Here is a 12875-nt window from a genome sequence, read left to right as displayed (position 1 = left end):
AACTCCAGGATCGCTATTCAAGTCTCACTATGGAGTCACAGACCTCCTCTCCAGCTTAACCTGCCACCCAGACAAACTGAAAGTTGTGATAAAATGTCACTTAATCCTAATATCACACCACACCAAGTTTCTCCCAGTCCCAAGGGACCAGTCAGTCACCCCAGAACTTCCTCCAAAGATAACGCTGGCAGCCAGTTCTATAGTACATAACTAAAGTTTTATTAGCTAAGAAGAAAGAATGAGGGTTATTGAGAGGCTATAGCAGGTAAAATATAATATCAGGTAAATCAGTTTGTAACTCCAAATGGTGGCAGTGATGTAATAAACTGTCAGTTTCCCCAAAGTCTTTTACAGGGTGTCATGAGGTACTCCACTCACTGCCGGTCTGGCATCTCTTCCTGGTCACTCTGGGGATTAGCTCTTGAGGCCAACGACCCATCCACAGTTTGCACACCATCACTCTGGTCTGCAGTGCCTCTTCCTCCAGGACCCGCAGCATCCTCTTTGTGACTTAGTCCTCCAGCTAGGTCACTCAGTGTTCCCCCTGATGGGATTCAGTCCATCAACAGTCCTAGGCCATCTTCCCATTCACTGCCCTGGTGCCACTCCCTCAGTGGCTGGTAGGGGAACCCAGGCCTGCCCTCTTTTCTGGGATCCAGTCCAGAGACAGCTCAGCAGTTCTGGGCTTCCTCCCTCTGCCCACACTGCTCTTTCCCTGGACTGATTTAGTTAGGGTTGGTCCTTCTTTGAGCAGGGCGTTGGACTAGATGGCCTCCAACCCTAATCTTCTATGATTGTATGACTGCTTCCTATACTCTGGTTCCCCTCCTCACTCTGGGTGTGCCAGCCCCAAGAATCCTCCTCCCAGGGAATAACTACAGACTATCTCCCTGCAGCCCCTAAACACTCCTCCCTCTTCCCAAGGCATGACTGCTGTCTGCCTTACTGCAGTCTTTCCCAACAGCCCCAGCCCATAGCCACCTTCCTAGCTTTATAGGTCCCACCTGTTCCTGAACAGGTGAGACTCTCTCTAACCAGCTGATTCCGGCCTAAAACTCCACCGTTTGCAGCATAATTAGCTGATTGGGCCCACCTGGCCCAACCCAGCTCTTACAGGGCTAGTGTGGGGAGCTCACCCCATCACACAGGGCTACCCAGAATAACTCTGGGGATCTCTGTCTTCTCATTCAGTTCATAGAATCATAGAATATCAGGGTTGGAAGGGACCTCAGGAGGTCATCTAGTCCAACCCCCTGCTCAAAGCAGGACCGATCCCCAATTAAATCATCCCAGCCAGGGCGTTGTCAAGCCTGACCTTAAAAACTTCTAAGGAAGGAGATTCTACCACCTCCCTAGGTAACGCATTCCAGGGTTTCACCACCCTCCTAGTGAAAAAGTTTTTCCTAATATCCAACCTAAACCTCCCCCACTGTAACTTGAGACCATTACTCCTTGTCCTGTCATCTTCTACCACTGAGAATAGTCTAGAACCATCCTCTTTGGAAACACCTCTCAGGTAGTTGAAAGCAGCTATCAAATCCCCCCTCATTCTTCTCTTCCGCAGACTAAACAAGCCCAGTTCCCTCAGCCGCTCCTCATAAGTCATGTGTTCCAGACCCTTAATCATTTTTGTTGCCCTTCGCTGGACTCTCTCTAATTTTTCCACATCCTTCTTGTAGTGTGTGGCCCAAAACTGGACACAGTACTCCACATGAGGCCTCACCAATGTCGAATAGAGGGGAACGATCACGTCCCTCGATCTGCTCGCTATGCCCCTACTTATACAGTCCAAAATGCCATTGGCCTTCTTGGCAACAAGGGCACACTGTTGACTCATATCCAGCTTCTCGTCCACTGTCACCCCTAGGTCCTTTTCCGCAGAACTGCTGCCTAGCCATTCGGTCCCTAGTCTGTAGCGGTGCATTGGATTCTTCCGTCCTAAGTGCAGGACCCTGCACTTATCCTTGTTGAGCCTCATCAGATTTCTTTTGGCCCAATCCTCCAATTTGTCTAGGTCCCTCTGTATCCTAAGTTCTTTTTCTCTGTTAGAATCCAAACAGTCCAGAGATACAGGATCTTTCTTTGAATCCATATTTATATCTTCTTATCACATAAGAAAACAAGCTCACAGAAAGAAAGCTGACAATCTACCCCTGTGGGCTTTTCCTTTGATCCTACTGGGATCCGGGAAGTGGGCGGGCAAAGCCCGCCCACTGCTAAAGGATCCCCTCCCAGCCTAAGAGGGGGATCCACAGGACCTGGACACCAAATAAATCTGGGGGACAACTAATGAAATTAAAAGGACAGGAGTGTGGTCAAAGGGTCAAACGAAGGAAACCGGACAGGGACACCAAGCAGAGAACCCCGGACAGCGCCCACTGCTTGTCAAAGGCATCAAGGGAGTCAGTGGATGCCGCCCAGAGGAACTCTGTCCAGAGGCGTGAACTGACCGAGGATCGGAAGTAGGCCCCACAGTCACAGGAGACTCCATCGGCCAACCTCCTCACTCTGGCTTCATAGATGGCCATTTTAGCTAGGGCTAGAAGAAGGTTGACCAGGAGATCCTGTGACTTTGTGGGGCAGCAGATAGGGAGTGCATAAATAAGAAAGTGAGGGGAAAGGTGCAACCAAAAACGTAATGAAATATTGGTGAGGAGCCGGAATAGAGGCTGCAGCCTGGCACACTCCAAATATATGTGTGCCAGGGTTTCCCTCATGTCGCAAAAGGGGCAGGTATAGGGGTGAACCGCACCAAGTACATGCCCGTGCTCACGGCTCTGTGAAGGAGCCGCTAACTGATATCCTGGGCGGGCCTCAGGACCAAGGTGGAATATAGGCTGGCCCACCGGGGCTTTTTCTTTGATGACAGGGAGTGAGAAATGCACTTAGATTTTTGACCTCAAACCTTCTTCATAATGGCTATTTCCTTTGAAATTAGCATTTTCTGTTAAAGTCCTTAAATCCTCCGCATTTCACAAAATTTATTTGATGTGTTATTTAGCTACACGTATATTTATCATGTAAATGTTTGGCATTACATTATGACAGGAATAGACACGCGGAAACAATACCCAGAACATTCCACTGGTTTTCATAAAGTTTAAATGTCTAAATACACACATATACATCTAACCATTACTTTAATCTACACAAGTGAACTGATCTAACTACACTCTAGCATGACCTGGTCAGTCAGTGTCACCCCCTCCCCATTCTGTAACAACTGAAAAGAATATTTGGTTTTGGGTAAATTAATTGCCTAATAATTCCTTGAACACCTTGATGCTTATCATTTAAGAGTTGTTTGAGAATATTCAAGAATTTGAGTAAGGGCTGTTTCCGCTAATGCTTAGTCTCACAAATAGTTCTGACCCATGTGACGAGTCCCTTAAGGACTACTCCGAAGAGTATGGAATTCAGAATTAGGCCCTTACACTCACATGCTGTTTATCAATAGTGCTCTGTAAAAAGTATTCCTCATTTCCTTACTCAGCTTTTCTCCTTTTCTGTGTTTCTTGTTAAAGACAGATTTTAAAAAGCATTTCAATATCTCAGCCATTGCAGCATCATCATTGATTGCATGGAAGCTATTTAATAATCATCATATTGCATATTAACAGCTGGGATCTATCCCTGCAGGAAGCAGGCGGATCAGACTGGTGAATGGGGCAGGTCGCTGTGCTGGGAGAGTGGAGATTTATTACAATGGCAGCTGGGGGACAGTCTGTGATGATTTCTGGGATCTGTCAGACTCCGATGTCGTTTGCAAACAACTGGGATGTGGACGCGCCATCAATGCAACTCCGTCTGCTCATTACGGGCAAGGATCCGGGCAGATCTGGCTGGACGACGTGAACTGCTCTGGAAATGAATCCAATCTTTGGGACTGTCCTTCCAGGGGCTGGGGCCAGCACAACTGCAGACACAAAGAGGACGTGGGAGTTCTCTGCTCAGGTCTGGTCTGGGAATGCTCACGTGAGCCTGGTTACCAGGGGATTTAATGGAGGGGACAGACATTTGAGGAGAGCAGTGAGAAGGATAGAGCCTCTCCCTTACTGTCTTTTCTATAGGGTGTCCATACAGCACGTTTTGGCCAGGACACTCTATTTTTTAAGCCTGCTCTGGCCGTCCCGACTGTTTTGGCAAAAATGGGCATTTCTCTCGTTTCCTCTTGCCAACGGATCACGAGTTGGGAAGAGCAAATTGGACACATACACAGTTTTGCCAAAAAAGTGGGATGCGCCCCCTAGTGGAGTGCGGAGGAACATGTGGGGGGAGGGGGGACAGTGGTAAAGCTAGCCCAACCCGGGAGGACAGCAGGGGTCTTCGGCCACTGCGTGTGCAGGATGGAAGAATGGGGCCTCGCACTGACTCCGCACAGGTGGGTGGCAGGGGGGCTCAGGCTGGCCCACATGCTGAGGGGAAAGAGGAACCTCAGGCTGTTCCTGTGTAGGTGGGAGGTAGGGTAGGCTCAGGCTGGCCCCACCTGTGTAGGGGAGAGGAAGGGAGGTTTTGGGTTTGGGCACCCTGTGGGGTGTTCCGTTTTCCCTTTGAGAAAATATGGTCACTCTACTCTTCTACCTACCAACTGGGGTCATGATCAGAAAGTCACCATTTCCCATCGGTTCCCACCGAGGAGTATTGGAGATATCGCAGCATTTCTCTAGTGTTGGAAGGGCAGCCACTGCTGTATTGCTGGTGTCTGTGTGTGTGTAACTGCTGGGAACTGGTGACTTTTCAGAGGTGACCATTATATTTCTAATAGTCCCATGGTGTCCACGAGAGTCTCTCATTCTTAGAGTGATTCTCTCTGACACTCGCTCCTGCAGAATGATGTGGCTATACTTTTGGGATGAGCAATCGCTGGGATTTCACTCTTCACTCCAGTTCATTTCAGAATCAGACGATTTAAATTCCCTTTTTGTGCACTTCCTTCTAGAATTCACAGATTTGAGGCTGGTGAGCGACCGTGATTGCGCTGGGCGGCTGGAGCTTTTCTACAATGGGACGTGGGGCAGTGTTTGCTCCAATCAGATGTCTGGAGTCACCCCAGCAATTGTCTGCAAACAGCTGAACTGTGGGGATGGAGGGCAGGTTGCAAGAGACTTTGCATATGGAGTAGGTTCTGGTCCCACATGGCTGGACCATGTTGCGTGCAGTGAGCAGCACAGGTCCCTTTGGCAGTGCCCATCAGGCATATGGAAACAGCACTCCTGTGATAACCGAGCAGAAGAGACCCATATTTCTTGCAGTGGTAATTCTGAAACTCTGTGCACACACCCACTCCATCTTTTACTCATTGAAAGGGTGTGATAGAAATTTTGAATGTATTTACTTTTCAGTACAGACAGTTTTACATTCACAGTAGTGACAGACATATTTTCATTGTCAATTCTCAATACAGCACCTGGAAAACAAAATGGGAGTTATTCATACAAGCTGTGTGTTACACGGTGCAATCATCTAGTGAGAGCCTACTAATGCCCATAGGCATGGGAACTTGGGGTGCAAGGGGTTAATCAGTTTGCGTGGGGTCCTGGCTACAGGCCCCGCGCTCCACTGCTGGTCCCAGACACGGGGTCCCGCTACTAGCCCCACAAGGTGTGGTCCCAGCCTGAGTCACCTTACCCCGATCCACAGCCCAGTCCTGGCCTCAACTCAGGGGAGAGGGAGCACAGACAGGGTAAGAAGGGGCAAGGTAAAAAGTTTGGGGACCGGACTTTCAGCACCCCAACTGTAAAAATTGTTCCAGCACCACTGCAAATGCCTCCCATTAGCAAGCATCATTTGGGAATCTCTGTGGCTGTACTTTTGGGATGAACAATCAGAGATGGGCCCAAGGTCAGTGAACAGGACGTGAGTGGTCATGCTGAGTGGTTGGAGCAGGAGTCATATCCAGTGGTTAGAGCAGGAGCTGGTAGCCAGAAATTGGAGCCAAGGGTCAGAGCCAGAGGCCAGAGCCAAAGGCAGAAATCAGAGCTCAGGGTCAGGACCAGGTTACCTGGAGCAAGGCAAGGGGTAAGTCTGGGGTCAAGGCAACAGCAAGACTGTGAACAAGACAGGAAAATGAGATATCTTAGCTGTGGGAAATGCTCTGAGCAGTTGCTGAATGCTGGTGTGGCTGCTGGACTCAAGAGCTGGACTGCTGACCAATCAGGCAGTATGACCAGTCAGGCAGCCTGATACAGTCCAGCTGCGCTCGTTAAGTAGCCTGGAGACTAGCTCTGCTGCAGCCCCTGCTTCCTGACACCCAGGCTGTGAAATCTGGGTCAGGATCAGAATTCCCAAAAAGTGGGTCTGTGCGTGTAGGTGAGCGTCTGTTTCAGATCTAAAGTCTCATTGAGTCCTTGTAACCGGGGCGCAGACTCACCAGGGGCGCCCGCTGCTGGTTGTCCTTGGGATTTAGAGTTCCAGCCGCCGGAGCGTCCTCTTCAGGCTGGTGTCTCGCCTTGCTGCTGGCTCCGGTGTCCCTTCCAGGACCCTGGTGCCCCTTTCACTGGGTGCTGCCCCCTGGCAGTACCCCACAGTTCTGGGTATCCCCCTCCCAGGGAAGCCCCCTCACCCACTATCCCTACCTCACCTCAGTCGTAGGCTCCTGCTACTCACCAGCTAGCTCCTGCATCCTGAGGCAGACTGCAGTATGAGCCACTCATCACCGGCAAGGTTGGGTTTGGACCTGCTGCCTACCCGTGGCTGCCCCTGAAACCCCCGTACCTAATAGACCTTACCAGGCCCGCTGCCTGGGGCTTTCCTCGGCTGGAGCTCCCCAGCTCCCTTGACCTTTCCCCAATCCTGCTCCAAACTAGGTCCTCTATTCAGGTCTTTGCAGCCAGGTCCCTCCATCTCAGAGCTAAAGGAACCTAGAGAGTGCTCTCTCTCAGCTTCTGGCTCACTGCCTTTAGAGAGCCAGCTGGGCCCTGATTGGGGCGTGGTCCCCAGGTGCCGCCACTTCCCCCAGTCAGCTGGGGTTTTACTTCCTTCCCCAGCCCCAGCCCTCTGCAGGGCTTTTCCAACCCCTTCAGGGCTGGAGCGGGTGTCCACTTCCCATAACCCAATAGGTACAGTCCTCAATTCTAATACCACCATTTCTTGTCTCTGGATCCTCACAATGATGTGGGTGTGTTTCAGCTGACAGATCTGTTTACCTTCAAACAGGGTCAAGAGCAGCTGTACACAGGGTGGATGGAACAGACTCAGATACCCACAAACGCGCACACACCAGCAGCGAGCTGAATAAAGATTTCAACATCCAGAGAATCCACTGAGGAACGAATCCATTAGCTATGAAACAAAATAGATTTTAGATTTAAGTTTATAAAATTGCTGAAATTTAGGGGTTTAATATACAGATAAGCCCTACTCTCTCCTACATCATACACTCTTCTCGGTCCGTTCACTTAATCATTTTCTCTGCATAGGAGAAAAAGAGAAACCACCTCAGACCCTGTTTGCCGACTGCCCGAACTCGACAAGCTGCACAGGTATTTCTGCTTCTCACTGTCTCCCTCTTGGTCCCGAAGGACTTTCCCAGCTGTCCCAGTAACATGTGAGGTTTCTGCATTTCCAGACCAGGAGAAGTTACGCGTCGTGGGAGGAGAGGACAGATGCTCGGGGAGAGTGGAGGTTTGGTACCGTGGCTCCTGGGGAACAGTTTGTGATGACTCCTGGGATATGGTGGATGCTAACGTTGTGTGTAAACAACTGGGCTGTGGATCTGCTGTACCAGTCCCAGGCGAGGCTGCATTCGGTGAGGGGACTGGTCCCATCTGGGTAGAAACGCTGAATTGCAGAGGGACGGAGTCATCTCTCTGGGACTGTCCTGCTAAGCCCTGGGGTGAGAGCAACTGTGGTCACAAGGAAGATGTTGCAGTGAATTGCTCAGGTGAGTGACAGGAGATGTTTCTGCTACATGCTGTAATTTTCTGGAAGAAGGATGGGTCCAATTACCTGCCCGCCCTTGGTCACAGGCCAGGCCCTCCTTTCTCCTGTGTGCAGAAGCATCATGGATGCTGTGGGGTGGAAGCTTTGTGGGGCCATATTGGCTCAGACATCAGCCCACATAACCCCTGCGTCCATCACAGACCCCAGTGTGCTGGTTTGTTACTAGTCAGCATAGGGGGACGTGGGCCCTAAATCACTAACAGACAGACCCTGTGCTGCTCTGAGGGAGTTTGTAGAAGTGATGTCTGGAGATCTGAGGGGGACGCTACCCAGTGACAAACACATCAGCTCCCCCTCGCTCCAGACTCCAACTCTCCTCCCTTTCCCTTTGCAGGTGTGACAGAGACGACAGCATCACTGAGTAGAACAGGTAAAACATCCCCCGCTCCCATCAAGAGTTAAAATTTACCTGGTGCTGGGTCACAGAGGATGAGCTGCAAGCTGTAGCCTAAGGACAGGAGCTCCTTGCCATGAGTAAGCAGGGGAATGGTCCCACTATTGTGGGGAACTTTCCTGGCTTATACACTACCCCAGTGAAATGGGCTAGTGAAGGGATCTGAGTCCTCGCTCCCCCTTCCTTTACCCAGAGGCCTGCCTGACGTCAAGGGCTCCCCTTCCACGCTCCTGTATGGCAGAGTCCTCGTAACCCCGACAGGGCTGGGCCCAGGATTCCTGGGGGGTCGACCCCCAACCCTGTCATGGTCACTTAGGGCAGGGGCTAAGGTGTCCCCACTCCCAGATGCTCTCTCTGCACTGGATGCTTCCCTGACCCACTGATCATTACATGCAGTTCAAAGGAAATACAGTGTATTAAACAGCAATCGATTTTAAAAAATAAGAAAAAAGTGGGAAAGGTTAAAGGAAAACACGTCACCCTGCTCTGTGGCACGGGGACGTCACAACCAGCGTCTCTGGACTGTAAGGGAAGTTCAGTCTGTTCCTCACACGTCCCAGGCCTCCTGCCCAGGCCCTGGCTGTGCTGCAGGGATACTGCGGGTCGGACGCTTGCTCTGGGGGTGGTCATACGCCTTCAGGCAGAAGGTGGCAGGACCCTTCTTCCCAGCATCGTCCCCGCCCAGTCGGGGTTACGATCCCCCTCCAAGTCTGGCCTGCCAGGCCTCTTGGCTGGGGGCGTCTCCCTGCTCTGGGCCCGCTGCCCAGGGTCCCCCTCGCTCTCCTCAACTCCTCACCGCGCCTGGCTTCAGACTGCTCCAGCTCCAGCCCCAGCCCCAGCTCCAGCTCCAGCTCCTGCTCCCCTCTGCCTCAGCGCTGCTGCTCCTCTGCCTCCAGCTCCCTGGGCTGCTTTTTCCGGCCCCTCCGGATCTGGTTGCTGCAGCTCTGCTCCCAGCACAGGTCTCCTGTGACTCTGCTCCCAGCACTGAACTGCTCCCCGGGGCTGCTGCTCTGGTTCTCTCTGGATCTGGCGCGGCTCTGCTCCGCAGCTCAGCTCAGGCCCCTGCTCTCTCCGTAGCTCGGCCCCACTCTGTCTGACCCAGGCAATCCAGCTCACAGGGAGGACAGGACCCACCTTGACTGTCTGATTTGTCCTGACTCCCTGATTAGCCTGCCCGCCCTGTCAGTCAGGCTGACTTGGGGCATTGGCCTCTCCCCATTGTTCCTGGGGACTGTCAGTCTCAGGGTCCTGCTTTCCTATCAACCCTTCCCCTTCCTTCTGGTCCTGGGAGCTAGCCAACCGAAACACCCCCACCGAGTTTTAGTAAGGGGCCAACAGTCCCCTTACACATGCCCTGTGAAATCTAGGGGTGAATGACACCTGGGTGGGAGCTGCAGGCCATGCTGAGCCAGAGAATTCCTGTCTGCTGGCTCCAGCTGACAGGGCAGGGCCCATGATTTAAACTGCAGCCTGTGAGCTGCCCCCATGGCACACAGACTGTGTCCCAGCCCGTTACCCTGCTGTCCTGGGCCCTGCAATGAGTGACTGGGGAGATCCCTGGGCCCCCTGGATTCTCACAGGATAATCTCTCCCTCTTCCATGTTCATTTCCATCCAGCTCCCCCGCGCCGCCCTCCGACCGACAGTGGAAGAGTCACGGTGCCCATGGTCATCTGCATTATCCTGGGAGCCCTGCTCTGCCTGGTCTTAATCATTCTGGGGGCGCAGGTGCGAAGTGCCAGGGCACAGCGCAGAGGTGGGTCCTGCTTGGTGTCACTGTGTGAAATGCCTCTGAAATAGCAGGTGGAGCTGTGCCTAATGGGGGGTGGGGCGTTGGCAGTGTAGTGGAAGGTTAAATTGTATTATACTGTTCAGCCACGAAATGGTGTTGCATGTAACAACTTACATTCGCGAACCTCAGCCATGCCTGGCAGAGCATTAAGGGATCTTATTGTGAATACATCTGTTGAGTATCTCTCCGGAAAGGAAGCTCTGTAGGCAGTCCATATCTGATACAGAAGCCTGACCTGCTTATAGCAGCCTTGCCACCTACCATGTCCAAGGTGTATGTGACATGGTGCCCTAAGTTAAGCAGTGCCAGAGGAGAAGAAAAACAGAAGGAAGAGAGCAACAGAAGTTGCAGACAGAAGGAGGAGCAATGCAGGATGGAGACAGGAAAAAAAAGCAACACAAGTTGCAGGGTTTCATCAACATCTCCCTCTTCGTTGACCAGAGAACTTCAGCTTTGACAAACCTTCACAATTGACAGACTAGAAGCAGCATTTTGCAAGATTTCAGATTGCTACAAAACTCCATAAGGAAACTGAAGCTATACAGGTATGGTGTTTACCTTGTGCTATTTGGAAGCAAGCAGAGCATTTCTTTCAATCCTTTGATTTTCCTGAAGACTGGCACAAAGATGACTGTGAAAGGGTTCTGGCTTTGTTTGATGCATACTTTATACACTGGAACCTCAAAGTAACAGAACTGACCAGTGAACCACACTCCTCATTTGGAACTGGAAGTATACAACCCGGCAGCACCAGACACCAAAAAAAGAAAGAAAGAAAAAAAAAGGAAATACAGTACAGTAGTGTCTTAAATGTAAATGACTAAAAACATTAAAGGGAAAGGTTAAAAAAAGATTTGACAAGGTAAAGAAACTGTTTCTGTGTTTGTTTCATTTAAACTAAGATGGTTAAAAGCAGCATTTTTCTTCTGCATAGTAAAGTGTCAAAGCTGTATTAAGTCAATGTTCAGTTGTAAACTTTTGAAAGAACAACTGTAACATTTTGTTCTGAGTTATGAATGTTTCAGAGTTATGAACGTTTCAGAGTTATGAACAACCTCTATTCAAATGTGTTTGTAATTCTGAGGTTCTACCGTACCCTCAGAGAAATGTGGTTTATGAAAGGGCATGTTTTCACCAGAGAATTGAAGGAGTAGGGGAAAATGTTGAATAGTTTATAAGAGCTCTGCATGCCTTGGCTGAAAACTGTGATTCAGGAACAGCAAACATGAAAACATCAGAGAGAGGCTGGTTATTGGGTTAACAGATAAATATCCTTCACAGGAGCTACAATTCAAAACAGACTTCACCCTACAAACTGCTGTTCAAATGGATTAGAAGCTGTTAACAAACACAGCCTGAATGAAACAAGTTAATACCATAAAACTGGTGAGGTAATGAGGGAGAACTCCCTGGCTAAGAGGAACAAATTCCACTCAAACATTCAGGATATATTAAATGCACGAAACATGGACGTTTTGCAGTTGTTTTCCACATGAACACAGTCAGGGAATTGATTCATATTCCAGACAGACAATCAAGAGCTATTGTGTCTTGGATCTATCCTGTGTGAAGATACAGAGCCTGCCTGGAGAGTGAAACTGATCATTCAGAGAAACACTATGGACTTTAAAATGGACTTAGGAGCAGATGTAACAGTCATCTCAGAAGGGCCTTACAATCACCTTCAACCCCTCCCAGAGATGAAGTTACCTGCCACAGCTCTGACTAAGACTGGAGGCATTCTGAATTGCATGGGACAGTTCACCACAGAAATCTCTTTCAAAGAGAAAAACTTCTCATTCAGAGTGCATGTGATCAAAGACCAACAGCGTTCTCCACCTCAGTGTGGCAGCCATGATGGGCCTCATGAGAAAAGCGGAAGAACTAGAAAGATGGATATTTGAAAGGAGACCCAGTACAAATAAACTCAAGATAAAATGCTGGAGCATGCAGTGTACTTCAGGAAGAACAATCAACAGAGCAAACTCTACAGATGGCAGATGCAGAACAAGAGGAAGAAAACTCAGAGATTCCAAACAGGCCTCAGGCAGTCATTGCTACTGACGGAAAGCCAGATGACCAAGTTGTTACGTGTTTGGGTTGGGTAATTAGAAAACTAGTACCACTGAGCGACGTTAGGACTTTTTCCCTCGCCCCTCTCTTGGTTCTTATCATGCAATCAGAAAGCAGAAGACCATAGTCCGAGTGCAGGCAATGCAATGTTTAGTGGGGTTAATCAGGCAAGCATATCCATAGCTCTGTATGCCACAGAGTTTTCCCTGTCCTTTTTCCCACCTTCTTTTTCTTAGCAGGTTTAATTATATCCCTTGGTCCCACCCCTTACAATTTATGGTCATGTTCCGTTTTGGAGGATCGTAGTATGGGGACTTTGGTACTACCTCTTTTGTACCCTTAGGGTGGGGTAAGGAGTAAGGTTATATTTCAGCCAGGGTCACCTTTTCTCTGGCTTTTTAGTGTTTCTTATGTTTGCCCACCCTCCCGCCTGCCCCTCCCGTCTGGTTGCTTGACCTTGCCTTTAGATAAGGGTCGAGGCAGTCTTCAAGTATATGCTTGTATATTAAACTCCCACCATTCCCAGCAACACTTTAACTCTTTTCCTTATTCCTTTTCATTGTGCTATAAACCCCATCTGGAAGCAACACACAGTGTTTTCATTCTTTGTTCATACATATTCATAAGGAGGATATAAAAGTATCAAAAGTCAAACCCAAAATTTTATCCTAAGCTA

The 12875-nt window shown here is 49.8% G+C and overlaps 1 protein-coding gene across 1 annotated transcript in view; it reads left to right on the top strand.

Moving 5' to 3' along the window:
* Positions 1 to 12875, top strand: part of LOC144269783 (scavenger receptor cysteine-rich type 1 protein M130-like) — a 75610-nt gene that overhangs the window by 53972 nt on the left and 8763 nt on the right. The window contains exons 8-11 of the mRNA XM_077825632.1: positions 3640 to 3954; positions 4940 to 5254; positions 8246 to 8311; positions 9953 to 10090. Of these exons, the coding sequence (XP_077681758.1) occupies positions 3640 to 3954; positions 4940 to 5254; positions 8246 to 8311; positions 9953 to 10090 (834 nt within the window). The remainder of the gene's footprint in view (positions 1 to 3639; positions 3955 to 4939; positions 5255 to 8245; positions 8312 to 9952; positions 10091 to 12875) is intronic.

Source organism: Eretmochelys imbricata, chromosome 1 (assembly GCF_965152235.1).
Source record: "Eretmochelys imbricata isolate rEreImb1 chromosome 1, rEreImb1.hap1, whole genome shotgun sequence".
Taxonomy (NCBI): domain Eukaryota; kingdom Metazoa; phylum Chordata; order Testudines; family Cheloniidae; genus Eretmochelys; species Eretmochelys imbricata.
This window is presented reverse-complemented; position numbering and strand designations above follow the sequence as displayed.